Source organism: Prunus persica, chromosome G5, assembly GCF_000346465.2.
Source record: "Prunus persica cultivar Lovell chromosome G5, Prunus_persica_NCBIv2, whole genome shotgun sequence".
In the NCBI taxonomy this organism is placed as follows: domain Eukaryota; kingdom Viridiplantae; phylum Streptophyta; class Magnoliopsida; order Rosales; family Rosaceae; genus Prunus; species Prunus persica.
This window is the reverse complement of record NC_034013.1, coordinates 10,796,801-10,820,217: the sequence shown is the minus strand read 5'-3', so window position 1 is coordinate 10,820,217 and position 23,417 is coordinate 10,796,801. Positions and strand designations below refer to the sequence as shown.

At 36.9% G+C, this 23,417-nt stretch overlaps 3 protein-coding genes across 5 annotated transcripts; all 3 read right to left on the bottom strand.

Annotated features, from left to right (window-relative positions):
- LOC18777685 lies at positions 236–4,923 on the bottom strand. Of its 3 annotated transcripts, none has more exons than XM_020564683.1 (3): positions 3,874–4,923; positions 1,392–3,288; positions 236–1,134 (listed from the first exon to the last, which is right to left on the bottom strand). In XM_020564683.1, exons 2-3 carry the CDS (start codon positions 3,270–3,272, stop codon positions 805–807), a joined length of 2,211 nt encoding a protein of 736 aa, XP_020420272.1. In that variant the 5' UTR covers positions 3,273–3,288; positions 3,874–4,923; the 3' UTR covers positions 236–804. The 3 variants fall into 3 exon arrangements, with proteins under 3 accessions (XP_020420272.1, XP_007210173.2, XP_020420273.1); XM_007210111.2 differs by having other exon boundaries at positions 4,182–4,922; XM_020564684.1 differs by lacking the exon at positions 3,874–4,923 and adding an exon at positions 3,720–3,851.
- On the bottom strand, positions 6,919–14,201 carry LOC18777602. The gene is made up of 8 exons (XM_007210814.2): positions 13,739–14,201; positions 12,735–12,797; positions 11,482–12,228; positions 10,742–10,876; positions 10,507–10,590; positions 8,820–8,879; positions 8,638–8,724; positions 6,919–7,577 (listed from the first exon to the last, which is right to left on the bottom strand). The coding sequence occupies exons 1-8, from the start codon at positions 14,093–14,095 to the stop codon at positions 7,287–7,289; spliced, it is 1,824 nt and encodes a 607-aa protein (XP_007210876.1). The 5' UTR covers positions 14,096–14,201; the 3' UTR covers positions 6,919–7,286.
- Positions 14,964–18,310, bottom strand: LOC18776114. Its single transcript, XM_007210731.2, has 2 exons — positions 17,825–18,310; positions 14,964–16,064 (listed from the first exon to the last, which is right to left on the bottom strand). The coding sequence occupies exons 1-2, from the start codon at positions 18,100–18,102 to the stop codon at positions 15,161–15,163; spliced, it is 1,182 nt and encodes a 393-aa protein (XP_007210793.1). The 5' UTR covers positions 18,103–18,310; the 3' UTR covers positions 14,964–15,160.

The window sequence follows — 23,417 nt, the reverse complement described above, 5'->3', positions numbered from 1 at the left end:
TGGTACGGCTACTAATGTAGAGAAAATAACAACTCACAAGCACAACCATTGCAACGATCAGGTGGACAATCCTTTTCCCTTTTTCTTTAGCTTCAAGCCAGTGATAATACAGCAAGCTTGTAGCTCAAGTGATTAAAAGCATCAACTTTTATTGCATCCTAGATTCTAGATTCGATTCCTCCCTCCCTAAATATCACTTTGTATAAAAGAAAAAAAAAAGCTAATGACAATTCAATGGAAGAAAGTGAACAATTTATTCAAAATTGTTTGAGGTAAATTATTTGCTAAGAAAGTTCTTGTCTTCTGGCTCCATATACAGTAATGGAGAGAGAGCATCATGGAACCATTTTAAGAATGTAGTCCCCCAGCTACCCTTCTACTAAAATACAAATGAAAGGGAAAAAAAAATGCAAAAGAGAGGACCGTTATCTCCCAATTCTCATATGGTTACTATTTTCCCCTTCCCTACAGATTTCAATATGGACAGTGTTGTATTCTGTTGACACTATGATTATGGACGTCGAAAAACAAATTGAATGATACATTATCAAGGAGCTAGACCCTCTGTGGCAATAACCCTCAGGCAATGGCAAAGGCTTGGCAGTTTCACAAAGTCTGTGACCGTTCGAGGCAGCCTTTTTTGCCTAATTGAGCAGGCTGCCCACCGATGACCCTCAGTACCAGTGGAATGTGATTTCAGTCATCTGTTGCTGATGCCCTTCCATTCATTCTGGTAAATGTTTGGGGTCTTCTCTAAGGCCATTATGGGATTCTCTGGATAAAACCATCAATGCTGCTTGAAATCTATACTCGTGCAATTGGAGAGAAGGGTGGGTTGAGCACAAAAGATGGTTGGATTTTCTTTACCCTCTTAGCTACTTCCTTCTTCTCCCCTGCTGTGACTGCTTCAATTAAGTATTTTACTTCTTCCTCAATTAGCACTTTCAATGAATTGCACTGTGAAAACTGTTTGTTTCTCTCCTGCCCCGCCATTGCAGATGTTTCTGTACCATGTAGAATAGCAACACAAATAGAAAATGCTTGTAATGTGGATAACTGTGCATGAAAATCAACTGTATACTGTCCCTCTTCGACCATTGTCATGGTCAATGCTGGTGTTTTCTCCTTTGATCCCTGCAAACAAATCAAAATCAAGCAATAGCTTATGAGATTCCCTATATATCTGTTACCAAACATAAACAAAAGGAATGAAGAATGAAAGTAACAGCAAGTCAACTAGGATGATATCAGATGGCTATTTGAATGCAGACATCATCTAGTCTTCCGGAATCCTAACACCATCAGATGGCTTTATAATCCCAAATTTAACAAAAGGACTCCATCCGTCCAAGCTATGGTCATAAATTTTCTCCAACATCAAAGAATATTACCTGAACCAAAAGTTCCAAAGGCTGTTGATTCTCCACCAACAGTTGATTATCAGAACATTGAGTGTGGGGATTGCTTAAGACAATAAGTGGACAGGACATGTCCCAGCCACCACAGTCGCAGCCTCCACCCAGCCTCCATCGATCTAGTAATGACGAAGGTCCTTTGCTTTCATCACTCGGCATACCATGGTTTCCGGCTGGAATTACCACCTTCACATTTCCTGGACCTCGGCTATCAGGGGCATCCTTCTTCTGTTCGACCATAGAGAGATTAAGTAGGTTTTCATGGGCTTTATCACTTGTCTTATCCTCTCTCTTGTATTTCAAGCTTTCTCTCTTTTCAAAGGGGACTTGCATAACAATGGCTGCAATTTCAAGGTTTGGATGCAAATTGGCAGACGCCAAGGCTGAAGAATCAAAATCACTCTTGTCAGAAGCATGTTTTTGTTCAAGTTTGACTTTAGTAGGACCAGACTCATCCAACTTCAAAGTTTCCCCCACTGTGCCCGGATTAGAACCTTTTGGAGTTTTAACATCATCAACGGTACATTTAGAGTTTTCTCGTGCTGCAAAAGTTTGCCTTGCAGTTTGCCTTGCATGAGATACATCATACAACACGAACTCTGTCACCATGGAATTGTCGAAAACTCCATCTTTTAGTTCCGAACATAGATAACAGGAAACTTGCATCTGTCCCACCATTGAAGATTCTCTGTCACTACCATACAATCCCCAACCACTGGCATTGCTCTTCTTTCTACTTCCAATGGAGTGAAAAGTATACACCCAATTAATAGCATTATCTGCTTTCCACGTCCTGGCCACAAAGACATCTTCGGAGCACTTCAATGAGAACTCAAAAAATGGCATTCCGTGTTTATTTTGTAACTTGAGATGGCCATGTAGGTGAACTGGTGAACATGCAACAAGAGATTGGTGGTTATCTCGTTTGATAAACTGAGGATCACAGTCTGGATTCTGTGCTGTATTTGAAAAGACTGGCAACAAAGACTTCTGATATGTCAAGTTTCTTGTCATGTTTTCTGTCTCAGTAGTTTTAGCTCTGCCAGGTTCCACTGCATAACTTGGACTTCGCAAAGACTTGGACTTCATGAAAGGATCGAACATCCTTCTGATAGGGCTGAACCTGACCTTTGAGCTGACCCTCGATGACCGAGCACTCTCTAATGGTGAAGGAGAATGAAGCATTTCCACCTTAGCAGAAAATGACTTGTGCAATGTGTGAACTTGGTCTCTTTCAAGAAGTTCATTACCGTAGTTTAGAGGTCCAGCAACAGGGTCACTTCTTAGTTTCAGATCCACTGAATATTCTCCTAAAGCTTCAGCAGAGTGCTTTTCCCTGTTATCTGGATCCAGACAAATATCAATCAAGCTATCTGATGAACACGGTTCAACACGAGGCCGACCACCAGATGGTGTATTCAAGTCTGATTTCGAAGATATTAGTGAAGACCTATTCTGTGAGCTTTCCTCATCTGAACTACACATCGAATCAACAATTCGGTATGAGAAAGCAGTATCACTACTTCGAGGTATTTCATTCTTTCTCCTTCCATCAACACTGCCCATTTTCTTAATTTTCCTCACCTCTTTGGAGCTTTGATATATAGAACCTCGTTTAAGGTCTGAGTTAACTTCCTGCTCAACAGGTCTAGATGGAACACTTTTACCAGAGGAGCTACGGTAGCGATGAAAGCTGATTTCAACAAAATCCTCCTTTATGCTCAATAAATCTTTCCTTTTCGATTTTCCTTTTGTGCTCCTCTTTTCAACAAAGGAATGACGCCGATGAATTGGGAGAACAGTGTTAGGACTCAGACCCACTCTGCGATTTCGATCAAAGTCCATCTCTAGTCCCATTGATAGATCTGAAACTCTGCAACAAACATGGAAACAAAAAGATAGAGATCATGATCTGCAGGAGCAATGGCTACGCACTAGCAATCTATTACATTAAAATAGAAATTAACTCTGACAATACGGCTAGAAATCAAAACAATTCTTGCACTAAAATTCTTTCACCAAAATAGGCAAGCAATACGTTGTACAAATACACCGAAGTAAAAGCATTCAGCTGCTAGCAAAATTGAAACCATTGGCAGGTATTGCATTTCATATGCCAAAATAAACTTGTCTAAATACAATGCAATAAATGCCAAACTAACCCCCTTGAGAAAAAGGTCAACTTTCATCTATTCTCATGCTCAGGAACAGACAATTGAAAAGGAACATGCTTCTGCAAATCTTGATAAGAACAGAACAAATCACAAATAAGCATAAAACGAGATTTTAGAGCAAAAGGCTTACACAGATATACTGATGGCAATGCATTTCTATCTGCTGTAATAGATATCCTAATTTGCAGCAGCTATAAACTCATACGCTCAACTGGAGAAAAATTCCAGAACAAAATTATCTGGAGTCTTCTATTCTTGAAAAAAAATAGTTCTAAAATCCTCACCTTGGCAAAAACCATTGTTTGAAAAGGCATAAAACCCATCAATGATTCCAAACTTTGAGATCACATAAACCTCAAAACACCAGAACCTTGATCTCTATGAAAATCGAAACCATAACCCAAAAGCACACAGGAAATCTTATTGACTATAAAAGTACCCCAAAATGAGTAAAGTAATACAGCTAAAAGCTACATATTCTCCTTTAAAAAAACCAAAAAAACAGAAAAGAAAACAACTTGCTGTACTTTGCTGTATTTTCACTTGCATTTCAAGCCAACCAAAAAAGAATGCTTGTAGAAAATGGCCTTACCCCACCAGATCTCAGATAAGTGAAGCAAAAGAAAAACCCAACAAGCTACCAGCAGATGCCATCATGTTCTTCAATCTCTTGGACTGAAAGTCTCGCTAAGTCTTGAAGAGAACAAAAACATCCCAAAACTCAATGTCAAGGAACAGCAAACTGTGACCCCAAAGCCTGCTTAAAATTCCGCTAGTGTCCGAAAAAGCTAAAGGGGAAAAAATGAAATTAATCAGAACAAGGCCAAGAGCAGTAAAGCAGGATAGACACAAAAAGTGAAGTCTAGAGAGAGAAAAAGAAGATGATGGGGTGAGACAATGTAAGAGAGAGAAAGCATGCCTGAGATGATAAAGAGAGAGAAAACAAGAAAGAGTGAGACTGCACAAACACAAGAAGTCTCTCACTCACTCAGTCACACAACACAAGCAAAGAGGAAGAGTGTAAACAAGCAAGAGAGTTGCATTGAGAGACAAAGAGCTGCTAAGTCTCTGTTCATGTCTACTAAAAGCCATGCCCTTCAAGTCATCATATGCTGTTTTTTTTTTTTCTTTTTCTTTTTTTTATAAATAAATTGTATGTACACTTAGACCAGTGATGTGGCAGCCTTGAAGAGGGCACCCATGTTATAAAAAGACGATAGTGCCATTTTGTGGACCATTGCTGTGGTTTTATTTGAGGGTATTTTTGGCATTTGGATAAGGTTGGTGTCCTTTAGCTCTGTCACAAATTATTATCTTATGGTTTGGGAAATTGCAAATATCAAGGACTGGAATCCCACAATTAATCTGACGGTTCCCCATAATTAATTATCAAATCATTAAATTAATGTAGTGAAATTCAGATCTTGCCCTAGTAATATTACTCTAAACTCCTCATAACTCTCAAAATATTAGAGGCCTGGTCGATGACAAGAATGCCCTCTATTGTGTGACTCGTTTTAATCTTAGCCATTTATATAACTTTTTTGCCATTAATATTAAGGGTGAGATTGTGTTGAAATGATTTTACATATTTGAGGAAAATGAGAGAAATGAGGGGATGGAAAAAGGACGGAATAACCACAAAGTCAATACTAAAAAGATTAATTGTTGATATATTGTCAATTAAGTTAAAGATAAGAAAATAATTAATAGCAACAGACAATACGAGAATGGAACACAGATTTCATGTACAGATTAACACTAATAAATAGGTCAACTCAACTCATTAATTCATAGTAAGAAGTAATGGATTTTGTTTTGCTTGCAATGATACTTTAACTTACATAGGGTGAATTTGTATAAATAAAAACAAATAAATAAATAAAAATTCCTGGTTTCTTTCTTTATTGTGTTTTGATGAAATGAAAATGATAGGGATGGGCAGTTTCGTACATTTGTACTGTTGGAATGGAAAATCATGAAAGAAGAGCGAAGGCAAAGGAGAAAATGGTACAAGTGTGTTCATGTGATTGGAATAGGCAGGAGGAGACAAAGCTGAAGCAGTCGGTCGGTCACATCTCACCCACGGAATCTTAGATTCACGTCACGTAACCCCAATTTTCTATTTTTGCTTGTTTTTCTCTTTTAATTTTAAAATGGTGCTTGGTAATTACTAATTACTATACCCAAGGTGGCAGTGAAACTGTAAATAGTAAATCCGAAGGAAAATTTATGTGACCAAAAAGCCTTGATTTCAGATCGCTCAAATGAAGGTGATTACGAGATTTTCTTGATTTTGTTCTTTTTTGTTGAGAACTTTCCTTGGTTGAAGCAAATATTACATATTTTTTCTTTTACTATAAATGAGTAAATTTGAGACTTCCTCACCTCAAATATTGAAATCACTAAATTAAATGTTGGTTGGTAAATAATAATCTTAACCAATTAGAACATCTTTATTCTAAAACTCTACATGATTTAATAACAATTCAAAATTCAAAAGATTGCATTTATAAATTTTTTTTAAAAAAAATTCCTTTTAACCTCACAATTCATAAGAATAACTAACGATTCGAACTTGTGCTATCTTCAAACTCTGATGAAAAGATAAGTATCACTGGACTAAGAGCTAATCAATTCCTTGAACACCACCTTTGAATACCCATATCAATAAGAAAGAATCCAGGTGAGGAATTATTTTATACTTAAGTAAATAATTTTGTTCTAAAAACAAAAACCTCTCAAAACTTGTATTTCCTAGGTCAGCCTTTAGCCAATAGATTGTGGTAAGTGGTAACTCTCATGAGGAAAAAGTAAAATGTAAGAAATAAATCTCACAATAGCAGGTCATGAGAGGTAAGAAAGCCCTTAAAGTACTTCATTACAATTTCAACTAAAACCTCCTACAATTGGTAACTCTCATTAAGGTTAGGCTCCAATGAGCTCTACTATTAATAATAAGTAGCCACCAATAATCCAATCCAAGATGCATTTGAGCTCCACCCACCTCTGTCAGATACTAACTACAATTTGTATTATTCTTAATATTTTCTTCACTTTTCGATTTTCATCTTTAACAAGTTTACCAAATACCAACCGCGTATATTTAATATCAGAAATATGCAATGACCCACAGCCACAGCATGTGTGTCTTAAAACCAATCATCAATAGACATGGGCACATCATAAGTTACACAACTAAATACACAGAAACATGCGTATCTCAGTTTAGGCCAACTAGTCAGGAGAGTGATCATTGATTAGAGTAGTTTGAATATCCCACTGTAAGAAACCAAAAACAAGCAACTTCGAAAGCAACAAAATTCATCAACAGAACAAAGAAAACAGGTAGAAGGCCATCTCCATTACTTGTCTGGAACTTAGTGACATCAATTCTCATCTATATTCTGACATCCGGTCAGTCTATTCTAATTTGGAGCGTCTACAGCAGATACAGAATTTCAGCTCTTGAGCATGTTAAAACTATCTACGCTAAACCCTCAGGGCAGAGGGGTATATCCTATGTGAAGAAACATATTTAACTTGGTTAAAACTGTCGCCGAGTCGGGGAAAACCATCGATTAGCATATGCATGGGTATACTAAGTTCTGTACAAGTCTACTACTACTCAGAATTTCCTAGAAAATTGATAAACCTACCTTTCTAAACACAAAACTATGAAGGCTGCCCAACATTTCTACTCAGCTTTCTTTGTTGATTCTGAATTTTCTTCCTTTCTAGACTTACTAAATGATCTTTGCGCATCCAAGACTGGCATAAATGCTTCTGTTGTTTTTTTCAAAGTGTCCTTGGCTGCTGCCTTGTCAGATTCACGAGGACTCACCAGCTTCTTCTCAACATCTTCAAATTTGGCAGTGGCTAATGGAGCTGTACCCACGTTCTTGTTAGAACTAGGTGCATCAATTGTGAGCATCGAAACTGCATCCCGAGCGGCATACCACGAATGGCCACAGGCAATACACTCCAGCTGAAAGCAAAAATGTAGTGAGTAAAATGCCAGTTGCAACAATGAAACAAATGCTACAGCTGTGTCACAATCTAAATTACCTTTGAAACACACTGCATAACTTAATAAAAACAAATTATCAAATATCTAATCTACAAGTATACTCAATGACAATTTCTTAATGAAATCATCGTTAGGGCATTTTCCATCCATCATGTTACTTGTCTGGGTTCGAATATTAACATCGTCCAACATGAATGATAATCAGTTATAACATTTCAAGCAGCAGAAAAAAAAATTCTTTGCATTATCTCTACATATAAGCATAAAAATATTGTCATAATCCACTATAAGCATCTGCTTACTTAAACTCACACATATGAGCTGGTCATTACCACCCATTTTAGTCAGAGAGTACGAGTAAAATAACAAGACTTAAGGGACTCGAGAGGTGTTAGAATTCACAGGAAATTTCAAACTTTGAATAGCAACCTCCAAAGGCGGACGCTATGACCACGGGCAACATGAGGCAAAAATAGAAACCAAACAGAACAACTAATGTAAGGATCGCATTGGTGCAACTAGGGGGATCATCGGCTTTGATCCACATGTAACATCCAAATATTACAATTTAAAGAGGAAAAGGGGGTTGGAATTCCAAAGGGAGAAGCTACAATCCCCCGCCATAGTTGATGCTTGCCTTACAGACAGTGGGCATGACTTTCAGATTACTTAAATCAACCCTAATCCTGAACTGGTATGACATTAGAAACATTTTATTTTATTTTCTTGTTTTTTTTTTTTTGGGTGTTTTGATCGGAGCAGGAGTGCTGGACACCAGACTTATTCCGCAAACATTAGCCATTATGAAGCGTTGCTTCTACCAGTGTATTATCCCAATTTAAAAAGCAGAATGCAGAGGCAAAAGTAATTGCCACTAACCTCTCCATTTCATATCATATTATATATTAGGCCCTATAAAGAGTGATGAATAAAAATTATTTTAAACAAATTTGACCTATTGAAGAAGCAGAATTTTCCATGATTCATGCACTCATCCAGAATTTATAAATGCACCAACCTGATAACGAGCACCATGTCCTGCTTGAATGATGTCCCTAACTCCCACCCTGAACTCAGAGCATCTTGAGCAACGAGCATCCGTCATCTGTTTCATAGGCAAGAAGTCAATAATGTGCGCAAAACCTATGCACTGCAGAGTGCAAGGTAACCAAAATCAACTTCAGGTACAAATAGAAAGACCTGCATACGCTCCCAGTCATCAGGCTCCTTCTTTGCTCTCTCCTCAGCCGTTAAACCCTCCTGAAGTTTGTTAAAGGGCCATATTTAAAGACAAATGAAAACCTTGAAGCAAGAGCAGTGATATAAAACAAATCACAAATACTTTTGCATACACTAAATGTTGGCCATTGAGTCTCAAAACGTGCCATGTCAAGATACCATATTCAACCCAGGGCGGAGGGAAGCACACTACCATTTATTCTATTCTTGCACAATTGGAAACATTCATATAAAATGAGTGAAAGCATAAATACCAAAAGAATTTGATCAAAGTAAACTTGACATAAGGCTAAAACTAAATGTAAACATTCTCTTCAACTACTCCTGCAATCCAACTAAAACCAGAATAACTTCACGCATAAACATCCAAGGAGTTAACCCTTCAGTATATCTTATGATTGTTAGTTAAAAGACGCAAAATAAAAAGAACAAATCAACTCAACTATGCCTTAATTCAACAGAAATGAAATGGTTTACATGGATCTCTATGCCATCCTTGCTATTGAGATCATAATATCATTGGAATTTTCATAATCATTAAATCTATAAGTCTAATACGTAGGCCTTTGTTGCCCATGAACAAACCATCTCAGGCAATTGTCCCTTATCCATTAATACTGAGGCACCCATGACCAAACTAGACCTGTTTGGATGTTACGAACAAATTTTAGTTTCTGAACCCACACAAGGCCTTTGTTGCACATGAACAACCATCTCAGGCAATAGTCCCTTACCCGTCAAAACCGAGGCACCCATGACAAAAATAGACCTATTTGGATGTTACGAACAAATTTTTAAATCGGAATTCCAGTTTCCGCTCCCACACAAGGAATTGAAGTTCCTTGATTTTATAGACAGACATATCAACATACCTCCACCAGTTGAACACACTTGCCAAGTTATTCTCTTAGAAACTTTACATGGACTACCCGAAGAAAGACAACATCTAGGGATATACGACATGTGTGCCTACTGGACCTACTCCATACAAAAAAGGAAGGAGGTGGAAAGGAAGATAAACTCACAAAAGTTCTAGAAACAAATAGAAATGAATTTTGAAAATCATGCTGGTAGAGCTACAGAAAAAAAAAAGTACCTTAAAACTCTTCAATCTTTTAAGGAAAAAGGTACTCATGGTCATATTTTGTAAGGAGCTAGAAAAGAACAAAAAAAAATCTGATTGGAAACAGAAAAGAAGAAGGAAAAAAAAAGTTCATCATGGCCAACCCAAATAATCAAACCAGAGGCTTACATAAAATACGACCAATACAATAGCCGAAGTAATGCTTCTAATGGTTTAATTGGACACGGGGTAACAAACAGAGGTGTGAAGAATAGAATAACTGGAATGTCACAAAATTCATAAGAGACATGTGGTAACAATACATCAATGCTTCCATCACCCAATAAAATGCCTACTTGAGACCAGTTAAGCTGACAGCATAAACACTTTCCATCCCCCCTGTCTTAGCCTCACTAAGTAAGACTAGAAGGACGACATAGTCAGCACAGATGTTACAAAAATGGCCATTGTGACAAATCCAGCTAAAGGAAACTGAGTCTGATCAAAATCAAATTAGAATTTATCTTCCTTGAGAATCATCTCAAAACTGAACACCTATATACCAAAGCATGATAAAGACCATACCTTTAGCTCATCAGGTGACATGTTCACTATTGTTAAAGGTTCCAACTCTTGATTTAGCAGCCGGCGGGCTAGGAATGAATTTCTCTGCAAAAAATAGAAGAAATATAAGCACAACATAAGACATTTGAAGACATTAACATCTTCAACATAGACTTCAGCAGCAAATAGTATTAAAAAAAAGCCTTGACCTCAAACAAACCAAACAAGAGCATATAAGCACACAGAGCCTTCTGACCTGGATATTGAACCACAGTTGCCGCAACTTTTGGTTATACTTCGTGGAATCTGAGGAGAGAGACTCATGAGAGGCCTTTTCCAGAGAAGTAACTGCACGAACAGCATCATCTGGCCAGTGAAAAGACTTGCCACTCTGTATGAGACAGTAAAGTTAACGTGTGAGGTATAAGGTATAACATCTCCTCGCCCATCCACTCCTGATTTTCAATGCACCCCATTCGTCCGAAAACCAAAAAGATATACATATATATATATATATACAGAGAGCTTCCATTGAGGGATCCCTCAAATAAGCTTATTTGAGGGACACCTCTTGTAGGGCCCACTCCAGATTGTATTTCACTAATCCAAACCATCTATTTTGTAGATACTCATTCAAAGATCATCTCTACAAAAAATCACTTGAATCCGATATCATTTGATCATTCAATTGAGTTCTTGAAATTTTAGTACTTTCTTGAAGCACCGTGTTCATTGATTTTGTAGGACACAATTAGATATCGAAACTGTTTCCGATTTGTCTAATTTTTTGTAAGGATGATCTATGAATGAAGACCTAAAAAATAGATTGTTTGGATCGTTGAAAAAAAATTTATAGGGTATCCTAAAGGGCATCCCTCAAATAAAATTATTTGAGGGATCCCTCAATAGAAGGGGACTGTATATATATATATATATATATATATATATATATATATATATATATACCTTGAGTGGGAAAAAGAATGTACTCCATACCTTGAGATTATGAGATCCATTTCCAACTTCTGGGGACTTACAGTCACTTGCATGGGCAATATCATCAGAACCAGATTTCCTCTTTTCATCTCCGTTCGTGATGTCAGCAGAATTGCATGCATGCCTAATATTTTCAAGAAGTTTCTCCAACCATCTATCACGATGTGTGTCTCCAGTTAGTGCCATGAACTTGACTAAAATGGAATGATATTCTGAGGAATTAGTCCTGCTTCCAGGAGTTTCAGCTTTTTGATTTTGACCAGGCTTAGTTATTGCTTCTTCCACCCTAGAAACATCAAGGGGTGATATGTTCTTTTTTATCAAACTTCTTTTAGTCTTGAACTGCTCATCCTGATTAAAGGTGGTATCTGCAGTCTCTATATCAGGAAGATCTCCCAATCTTCCAATAGTTTTCTGAACTAGTAAGTCAATCTCATGCTGCTTATCTTCCTCATAATCCCTATCTGTCAGCTTCCAAAGTTTTTTCCCTTGGGTGTCATACACCTTTTGCACAATGAAGCCAGGATGCTGTTTACGACTTGGTAGCTGCTTATTTAAAGGAACAAAATGCACCACACATCTATGCATTACAGATTCTGCTGGAACCTCATCACGATGGAAACTATAGAACAACTCCCTTGTGTCACGTGACTGCCAGTTTCCACCAGCTTTTTTCTCTGCCTCTTCAGGTCGATAAAACCACTGTCCTAATACCATCATGCTCCCATCTCTGGTCTTACTTATATCCTAGTTAATTACCAGTTCCAGCAGTCACAAATTAAAGATAAAGTCGTTGTAAATGTAAAGGAGAAAGTAAGTGAATGAAAATAATCAGAAAATAAACATGCTGCCCATAACATCACAAAAACATGTTTGGGTTACATTAGGAAATTGGCTAGCAGCCCACAAAAAGGGCAAGAATACATGTATTTAAGACAAACCAACATACCAAGACTTTCCAGGCAGATAATCAAGCAAAAGGTTTTTATTTAATAGGAAAAGGTGAGGACAAAGTAATCACAGAGAAAGAAGTGATGAACAATACATGAGACAAAATCTTCCTTCACCCAGAGACTGAAATGACACAGAAGCAACTAAACAACTTGCATGGGTATGTAAATCTATGGACTCATCCTTTTTTTACCTCGATACTGTTTACCACTTACATCAATAACGTATGTGTATGTGCCTTGAAAAAACACAATTAATATCCATGCAAGGAAAGTCGTATGATAATTTCATAAAGCGAGTACCTTAATAATTGCCACATAAGGCTTTTGTTTTCTATCCTCGGGAATTAGAAGAACCGCATCCTCCTACAAAATGATTACAGGATCAGCACCAAAAAATTAATGAAATAAACAAAGTGATACCATTCCCAGAAAATGAAAGTTTTTCAACCTGAACCTTTTCAAAATGATATACGGAGAAAAACACCTAATTACCACAATATCAAGAAGAAAAATAGGAAGACAGTACATAAAAACAAGCAGCAATAGAGAAATTTAAGAAACAACAACATTTGTAAAACATTTTCAGAGCATACAAATGTGCAGCAATTGCACAGGACAAATATAACACTTGATTAGAATCTTCCGTATGTAAGGAATGCATACATTATACCAACAGCAAGACATAAGCAATGCAAATTATTTACATAGACACTTAACTTCAATCTTTACCCCAACTTAATCATGTCAATGATACAAGACAATGAAAATGGTACGGCTGCTCCAAATAGAAAAATCTAAGGAAAACAGGTGAACCTGAAGCTTAGACAAATACCCACATCTGACACTCAACCCATGTCTATGTAACATACCCACACCATGGAAAAAAAACATTTCTCAGGGAGGGAAACATAGACGAAACTGAAAAATCACATTCTAGTTTCTTAAATTTCCCTATAAATGAACAAAGAAGTTCCGAAAGTAAATGCTACCGTAATGCCAACTTAAACAACACTTTCCAAACAATGGAGAGTAAATATTTATGTATCTGTGAAGCAATGAATCAAAACCATTCGTTTTTCCACCAAACGAATCAGCCAAACCCTACAAACTCAACAATCAAAACCCAAACTGAAAGTGTCAAGAAACAAAATAACCAAAATTCACAATTGCTAACAGTTCTTCAATTTATCCCAATTAATCAAACAATGCGTTCAATAAGCCACCATGAAATCGATAAATCAAAGCCCTAAAACCCAACCAATAAACACAAACTCCCAAAACCCGAGCCCAAAACGCAAACTTACCAGGTCGTATCGGTTGCCGTCATACTCAAACGCCTCGTAGTGTTGCCTGCGACCCCTCCCCTTCCCTGAAAGCCTAACGACCTCGCCAATCGGCTTCGCGTCCTCTAGCTGTGGCTCTTCCTCGTTGTCTTCGCTCTCCGACGCCGATTCGTCCCTAACATTTTTCCCTTTCTTTCCCTTCCTCTTCTTACTCTTGTGCTTCTCTTCCTCTTCTGACTCTTCTTCTTCTCCCTCTCGAAGCTTCATATGCTTCCTCTTCTTCGACGACCCGTTCTCCTCCTCCAACTGCTGGTTTTGCGGTGCGACGTCGTCTTCGTCGTCGCTGGTCGAGACCTGCGCGAACCTTCTGTTCCCCATTCTGAGGTGAAACGGTGCGGTTTGGTGGGTGTGATCGATGTCAAGGGCCCGTCGTCTCTCTCTCTCTCGGTCTCTGCTTTGTCTCAGACTAGGGAGCTCTCAGAATGATGACGTGTGTCGCTCCGCTGTTTATAAACGCACTTGGGGATTTTGAAAATGGGCTTGTAGTTTACTGGAATTTCGGATTTGCCACTATTAGCGGCCACGTGTATCTTGTTTTAGGTGATGACGGCAGCCGGTCCGTTTGGTCTGGAAGCAAGTGTAGAAAATGGAGATACTATTTTTTGCTTCAAAGGTGTACGTAAACGCCGAAATTACCCTTTTCTGCCACGTGTTGAGGAAGTAAGGACAACGTATTGTCCGGAAGGTACAATCTTCCCGGAGGGATAGTTTTTATATGATGTGTGGTTAACTGTATAGGATTGGAGAACGCTGCTGAATACGTGGCGGTGATGATGAGTTAGTGGGCTGTGATTACCCGCGGTGACTACTGAGGGGAAATTCCAACAACCGTTAGACGTGAATGCCAACAGTAAATAAGAGCTCTGCCCCAGCATTTGAGATAAGTTTAACTGCTTCTTTAAACCGCACTTTTACTTGTACGCGCTTTTTAAGAATTTTTTTCGAATTTTTTTATTAAAAATTTAGTGGTTTATAAAATAAAAAAAGCACCTTCCTCAACCAAAAACGTTTTTATAATGCATGACACACTTTTCAAGTTGTGCTCAGCTATTTTAACTCTACAAAATGCATCCCCAAACATCGGTTCACACTTTCTTTCTTATACTCAAATTGTGCTATTGCCATGCCTTAAAAAGGTTGCATTCATGCATACACAACGACTCATTTTATGTTTGAGAAGGAAAAAGAAAAAATATGGTGAAAATTCTTTTAAAGTAAAATAATTAGAAAAACAAACAAGCAAGCAAAAGTTTGCTGATAGGTATCGTATGAATACAAAAGGGAACTATAAGGGGATATTTTATATCATTCAAAATTTGATCTACTGCCAAGCTACAAAATGTGTTATCCACTGATTCCACTTGCCATATGGAGCTATGCACCTTAGACAAAGAAAGGGATTGTCAAATCACTAATGTTTCGGATGTTCTTGTGCTCACTGCTTTCAGCGATTTCCTTCAAACTAGTCCACTTCTTTCTCCTCCGTTTGTTTGACATGCTGCCAGTGTTTTCTGCATCTGTCGGGTTAGGACTGTTTTCAGGTTCAGCTGGTTTCTTGGACACCGATTTGTTTCGCTTTCTCCTCTTCCCTCCAAGTAACAAAGTAGGTCCAGTCCTCACCTTTGGAGTTTCAGGACTGTCCACCATTGGAATCTCCCCGGCCATTGCTGAAGAAGCCATCTCATTCACTATAGTAACCTCATCTTCATCTGCCCAAGTTTCCACAATACAATTCTCTCTTGCTATTTCTAATGAAGCTGTCTCATTCTCTTGAAATTCCCTTGCTATTTCTGATGAAGCTGTCTCATTCACTTGAATCTCTCTTGCTATTTCTGATGAAGCTGTCTCATTCTCTATTTCTGAAGCTGTCTCATTCCCTTGAATCTCTCTTGCTATTTCTGATGAAGCTATCTCATTTGCTTGAATCTCTCTTGTTATTTCTGATGAAGCTATCTCATTCGCTTGAATTATTTCTGATGCAGCTATCTCATTTGCTTTCCTAACCTCATCTTCAGCTACAATGCTCTTCTTTGAACTGACAGACTTCTGGGAAATGGATTTAGCAGGTTTCAGTTTTGAAGTCGTTTTGGTCTTGGTGGGGCATATCACTTTCATATGTCCATGTGGAGTCCCTCTCTTCAAATTCCGATGTGAACAAAAGTGGCATGTATACACTACATTGTTTTGAGAGAAACTAGTTGGTTTCTTACTTTTTCGTCGTTTCTTTGATCTATTTTTCTCAATTCGAACAGTGCAGTTCAAGCCAGGCTGAAGAATTGTTTCACATCTGCAAAACAGTAAAATGCTGATCAGAGTTTTGTACCTTCTAGAGACTTTGAAATATCATTCATTTCAAGAAGGCACGGGAAAAAAATTAAAGCCTACAAGGCTACACTACATCGCACGCATCTAAAAGACAAATCGATTCAAGAACTTTGGATGTGCATAGTGGCTGACTCATTTCGCTTTCGGAGTTGATTCAATGGGAACTTTAAAATATGAAACTAGAATGACTTGAACTCTAAGCTTATCTCAAAAGCACTTTAATTTCAACGAAAATATGACCCAAAGAAACCCACATTGGTGAAATAAAAGCCACAAAACCTAGGTTTATTAATACTTTTATCTGTGTTGTGTGCTCTAAGAAAACAGAAAGGAGATGCCAGCATCAGAAAAGCACAAAACCAGGCATGCCATTGTAAGATTCATGTTTCATGCTAATATATGGTGCAAAATGACTAAGCAAAAAAAAAAAAACACCCCAATGACTGCTGGTGAGAACTTTGTTAGCAATCGACTTTATTGAAACGGATGCAATTCGGAGTGATTGTTTATCTTTCATGGTTTAACCAATAATAACCTTTCTGAAAAGTAAAAACAAATTAAACTCATAGTAAGAAACTTACATGTAGCTGGCTAGGCTTTCAGGTCAATAGAGTCAGAACCCTATTCTCTCTCCATCTTTCAACCCTAAACTATGTTGGATGTTTCTTAGTTTATATATCTGACTTTGGACAATGAATCCTATATGTATGTTGTTCAAGTAGAACTTTGAAATAATTAGGAATTTCAGTAATTCAATACGTTTACAAAGTTACTTTGCAACCTACAATGCTGCCCCATTAGCATGCAGAACAATTTCAAACCTATTCATAACAATAAGTTTCCATCTTTATCTTTCTAATGTACAGTGTAGTAGTGTACTAAGCTTAATCAAGGTAGATTGTAACTTACATAAGCATCACAAGACAATGTGGGTATGGTTAAGCTAAATATGATGTTGGACTCTGATAATAATCAAGGGTGGACAAGCTTCGTGAGAAAATTATGCAATGCCACCAAACTTAAGACTCTTTATAAAGATATACAATTTTATATTGCCTGTCACAATTGAATTGGTTTGGTTCCAAATTTTGGTACAGCAGATCTAATGCAATTGGTTTTAAAATTTCTAATACAATCTAATCCCAACCACTTGCATTGGACTAAAACGGTTAGCCAGTTTCTTTCGCTTTTGCATAGCTCTAACCAACCCACAACCCAAGACGCTCACTTCGCATTTGGGACAGATTAACTACAACCAACAATGCAGCCCTCTTACAGCAAACAACTATTAACACAAGCGACCCAACCATTCCAACAGCTTTCGATCACAAAATATTCAACGATTAGTGGAAAACAACAAGTTTTCTTAGTTACTTCCCAACAACAATTTAAACACTCAAACACTTACGCATAACAAAGTCAAATTGCCCACCACAAAATTATCAATTAAAGAACATATCATCCATGACCCGCCCTAATATAACCCATTAACCCTTTTGGTCTGCAACCTACTACAATTGCATCAAGCCATAAACTTTAACTCCAACACTGAGCTCAAAAAGCCATATACTTTGCAACTAACTGCACTTATAACAACAACAACCACCTCAATATGCATACACTAACAAGAACAAATTTTATAAAACCAGTTCAGCTAATTCGTTTTCTTGGGTAATTATATTTTCCATAATTGATTCAAGGAAGCAAAACAAATTCACATACCTCTGGCAAGTAAACAGAGATGGGTCAGGAGGTACGCCCAGAGCCTCCTGAGCAGAGGCCAACGTGTGCGCGAAGAAGGCACCCAGAGAAGGAACAGAAGCTTCCCCACCAGCCCATACAGCGAGTCTCTGCAAGTGCTCGAGCTTCAGTGCAGACTTGGCGTTGACGGCGGGTCCCTTGGTTTGCTTCTTGCCTGTCAATTCTTCTCTCAATGATATGGTGTTGTTAGACCCGTATGCTGTATTTCCCGTTCTCTTGGCTCCTCCTCTCCTGCCCATGTTTTGCTTTGTTTTGGGTTTTTTCTCTTTCGGGAATTTTATCGAACACTTGGTCAGCGACGCTGCTGAGGCATGTGGGAGCGCCACAGGGGTTTTTTTCAGCTTATGGGCCCTCAGGAAAAATGACCAGCTTTTGTTATACGGGCCTTTAGTTTTAGAGCATGTCCACCCCAAAAGGCAATCTTTTCGGCCTTTTTTTGTTCCATCCTAAAAAACTAGGGCAAGGGCAAATACTATTCATTGTACTTTATTTCTCTTTTTTTTTAAAAAAAAAAACCATTAATTCTGATAAGCTTTTCAGATTTTTTTTTCCAGAATTTTTTGATATTTTTTTCAATTTTTTTAAGCTAAAAATTGGACAACTGTTGGATTAGGCAAGATTTTTTTATCGGAGGCTCTAGGAGAAGCCACATGGCTTATAACTGCTGGGCTATGTGGGCTGGTGGGTCAGCATTGACGTCAACGGCTGATTTTCAAATTTTTTTAACTGTTGGCACATGTATTCCAAGCGCCAACAGTAAAAAAAGAGTTTGAAAATTAGGCACTGACGTCAGCAGCCCGAGGGCAACAGTCCAGGCAAAATTTGCCCATGGGCTTGCCTGGGCTGGTGGGACCCAGGGCTTGCTTGGGCTGAATTATTTGCGCTGAGGTCCAAACTTCATCTGGGGGGGCCTGTTGCCCTGGCAGGCCTACTATGGTGGACTTGCTCTTAGACTATTACAATATGGGTCGGTTGATAGACTTGATTCTCTTTTGAATCTAAATTTTGATATTAAACTCCAAACAAAAGTGCTTAACAATTTTTTTTTAATGACCTTTCCTCACACATACTATATGGATCTTAGGACTCGAACTCAAGGCCTTTTTTGGATAAGTAATTGCTCAAAAATCACTATATTAGTGAGTCTTTTACAAAAAGTACTCAACTCTTAAATCTCAAAACAACGTAAATGTAAACACAAGATTAACACCAAAAAAATTACTTTTTATTTTTTAAAGAATTACCAAAAAGATTACCGGATATTGTACTTCTCAGTTGTCATAATATTTGAAGTAATCTCATCTTGTCAACAATGCATTCTATTCCCTTTAATCTCGATTGTTCACGTGATTTTGTTTTGCAAGTTGGATCATAAACTTTTTCAATATTAACGGTGATGAATATCTTCCAAAATTAAGAGTAGCAGAGTGAATGATGGTGTGTTTCTTGACACTTTTGAGTTGTAGTACCGATCAAGGTCTAAAATATTGAGAGTTTCGGAAATATCGATGGTCCAAAAACACGGATATATCGATGGAAATATCGATATCGATAAAAATTGAATAAAAATCACGGAAATTGTGAGAAAAACTTGAAAATTTTTATTGTAACTTTAGAGGATGTTTATTTAGTCAATTGTCTATTATTTTATCACAAAAAATTGGAATAAAATGCATGGCATGGTGGGTTTGAGTGATTTAAGTTGATTATGTAGCGACCTGACAAACACTGTGTCTTTAGAAAATATGTAGTAATTAGTGAAAGAAAATTAAACACACCATAATTTTTTAGTTATAATAATTTACTACAATATATTACATATGATGAGATATATGAGCTTGGAATATATATATATATATATATATGTATGAGTAACTTAGTACCACATAGAAAGAATTTGTTAAAACTTAGTATCACATATAATGAACAATATTAAAACTCAATAGTGAATAATAATACAACTCCATAATATATAACCAAAAACAAAAAAATACAACTCTATAATAAAATAATAAATAACATTAAACATATGCCTAAATTTATCATTAGGAATTTTTTTTTTAATGGAAATATATCCTAGATAATATTAGTTTGCAGAAATTTTAAAGACCATATAAATATTACACGTCGTAGCTTTATTAACAAACTCGTCCGCAGCATGTTGGATAAGGCTCAGTAGGAGGATTAGGGAGAGAGGGGTTCAAGTCCCCTTGTGTGCAAAACCGCCATTTCTCAACAATTTTCATTTATTTTTCAGTTTCATATCGAGATATTATCGATTATATCGCGATATAATGCCCAAATAAAACATGAACGATTAGGAATGCATTTTTTTTAACACTTACAAATTGTACTTGCGATAACTTTCAACTTGAATGATTGTCAACTGTTAATATAAATGTCTACAACTGATAAGTTGTGTAGTGTTCATTGGAGAAGTTTCTCCGAAGAGATGGGCCCAAACATTAGAACCGACCTATTCCAACAATTTCTTTTTTGGGAGTTTTTGTTTTTGGGAGTAATATCGTGGCAAAGGTGAATCCTGTTGAAATGGCTGACTTGGCTCTTCTCCAACCTGGGATTACCGGAGATGAATCTGGTATTGCTTTCGCTTTGCACAGACACTTCGAAGGATCTTCACGCTTCCAAAATCAGGGCCCCCAGCACCTATTTTGTACTTATCCTTGGTGCTCTCTCTTCTTTGCTATTTTCTGCACCATAAGTCGTAGTAGGACCACGTATTTATTCCACCTATCATAATAGAATTATTCAATCATATAGGGAAAAAACAAAACCTTTTAAGTGCAAATATCGCCGACAAATTTATAACTCAAATAATTAAAAACAGTTATACAGTAGTTTATGCCTTCTTGTATTGATAATTTATCTACATACTATTGTGTCATAAATATTTTTGTGTGTGCGTATATAATTTCATTATATTTAAGAATGTCTAAAATAATTTTATTCGGTGAATATCTTTTAAGATCCACTACAAAATTTATTTCAACGATCCGATATATATATGTGTATATGGTTTGGCAATGCTTTGACCTTCCCGAGCATACATAATTTGCACCGTTGCAAGCCATAGTTGAATAGTGTCGTGTTTTGTTTTCAGAGTTCAAAACAATTTTGAGTTTGGTGATTTTGAAATAATTGTCGCATATGATTGGTAGAAGTTTAAATCATGACCTTCATTTACAGTTGTTCCTTTTGGAATTTATATAAAATATATATATTATATTATTATATATTAAAGGAAGTAATGAGAAAGGCATGCCGCATGCGTGTGGAATTAAACCTGCAAATTAACTAATCAAAGGCAAGAGTTTGTGATATGGACTGCTTCATCTTGATGGTGACTACATGAAGTAAACTCCTCTCCTTGTTTTTCCCAGCTCTCCCACCTTCCTCTCATTCTTTCCATGTCGTTTCCTCAATTAAAAAGGCATATTCACAAATTGCAACCTTTTTATCGTGTTCAATTGGTGACGAGGAGATGGCGAAGTCATTATTTTACATAGAAAATTAGGTGGCTAATCTAGGATTCTAATTGACCATAGGACAATGCAAACATCTAACCATTTCAAAGAAAGCTTACCCACTAAAGTTAATAATAAGTATGGTTATTATTTATTAGAAATATCCATGCGTAAACATACCCAAAAGAAACCCAAAAATAAACAATTATATATTTTTTAAATTTAATTCATAAGATAAAATACCTTTATAACCTTTGTTAGCATTAAATTAGTTTTGGATATGCAGAGAACATAATTCGATAAAACCACTCCCTGAGGTTTGAAGCAAGCCCATCTCCTCCTTCAAACCCTCATATCTCCTCTGTTCTCTCCATTCTTCCCTCTCCCCTTTTCCCTTCCTCCCTTCTCCTCAATTTTCAGAGACAAAAGATTTCCCTTATTTGTCTTCATTTTGTAATGATTTTCCTCTATTCAGCACAAGCAAATGCTTCTTGATGTTTGGAATAAGTCGCTTAGATTCTTTGAATTTATGTGTAGTTTTCATCTTTCCTTTTGTGAGAGTTTTTCACCTTTTCTTTGTGAGATCTTTCCAGCTCTTCTTTGTGAGAGTTTGATTTGTTTTATTATGGCTTGGTCTTTTTAAGCTTTATATATTTTTGATTGTTCTGAGTTTGCAATCTTAGTTAGGATGCCTGTACCAGAGTTTCTTTGATCATGCTTGATCGTTAATGGAGGAACCCTATATTTTCTTAATTTTAATGTTAGATTACTCTGTTATTGTAATGGCTCTTTGTGGCTATTGGCTTTTTTGGTTAAATTATGAATGCAATTCCAGAATTTCTATAAATAAATAAAAAATGATTGCATTCATAATTCAGTCAAAAAAGCTACTAGCCACAAGGGATCATTACAATAACGGAGCGATCTAACATAAAAATTAAGACAATCTGGTGTGCCTCTACTAATGATTACGCATGATCGAAGAAACTCTTACATAGGCATCCCAACTAAGATTGTAAACTCAGAATAATCAAAAATAGATAAAGCTTGAAAAATTTAAGCCATAACAATACAAATAAAGCTCTCACAAAGGAGAGGTGAAAAGCTCTCACAAAGGTGAGGTGGAAAACTCTCACAAAAAGAGAGGTGGAAAACTCTCACAAAAAGAGATGTGAAAACTACATAGAGAACTTAATGAATCTCTGCAACTTATTCCAAATATAAAGGAACCACAAAATGGATGAGGGTAGAGATCCGACGTCGAGACGCAGCTGCCTGTGATGGAGGAAAATCATAATGAAACAAAGACAAGTAGGGGAAACCTTGTGTCTCTGAAAATAGGGGAAGAGGAGAAGAAAAGAGAAGGGAGGAAGAAATTGTTCTTCCTCCCCCCTCACAGTGAAATCGGCACTAAGAGAGGGGATGAAAAACAATGACTTCCTCCCTCCTCAAAGAGAAAACGGCTCTAGGAGTGTTTTTTTGGTAGAGAGGGGTCTAGGCTCTAGTAAACTATTCTTAACATTTATCTAATAGAAAAATTGAGCTAATTTCATTTTATTCTTTCAATCTTCTTTTTGTTTCGACATGTACTCATGGAAGGAAGGTAATTTTGTAACTGATGCGTTTATTTACTAATATAGGTATTCTCAGTTGTGTGAGAAAGCTTTCAACTTCGATCGCTTAAGATCAATTTATTCTTGTGACTTTTCTTTGTAATATTATTTTTCAGGATAAAAAAAAAAAAAGAAGGTCAAAATTGCTCTTGCCAAAAAGTAATTGTGCACACTCCTTTTTTATTTTTTTTATTTTTATTTTTTAGGACATTTTCTATTGAGATGGGCGATGACATATTAAACTCACACACACTACACGGATGCTAGGACTTGAACCCAAAACCTTGTCGGAGAGAGTAAATACATCATACCACTATACTAGTGGTATCTACATTCCTTATGTCTTCTACATTCCTTATGTCTTCCACAAAAGGAATGTAGATAAGGGTATAATTAGTATTTTGGAAGAATCATCCTATAATCACAAGAATAATCAAAATCGGTCCATTCATAACC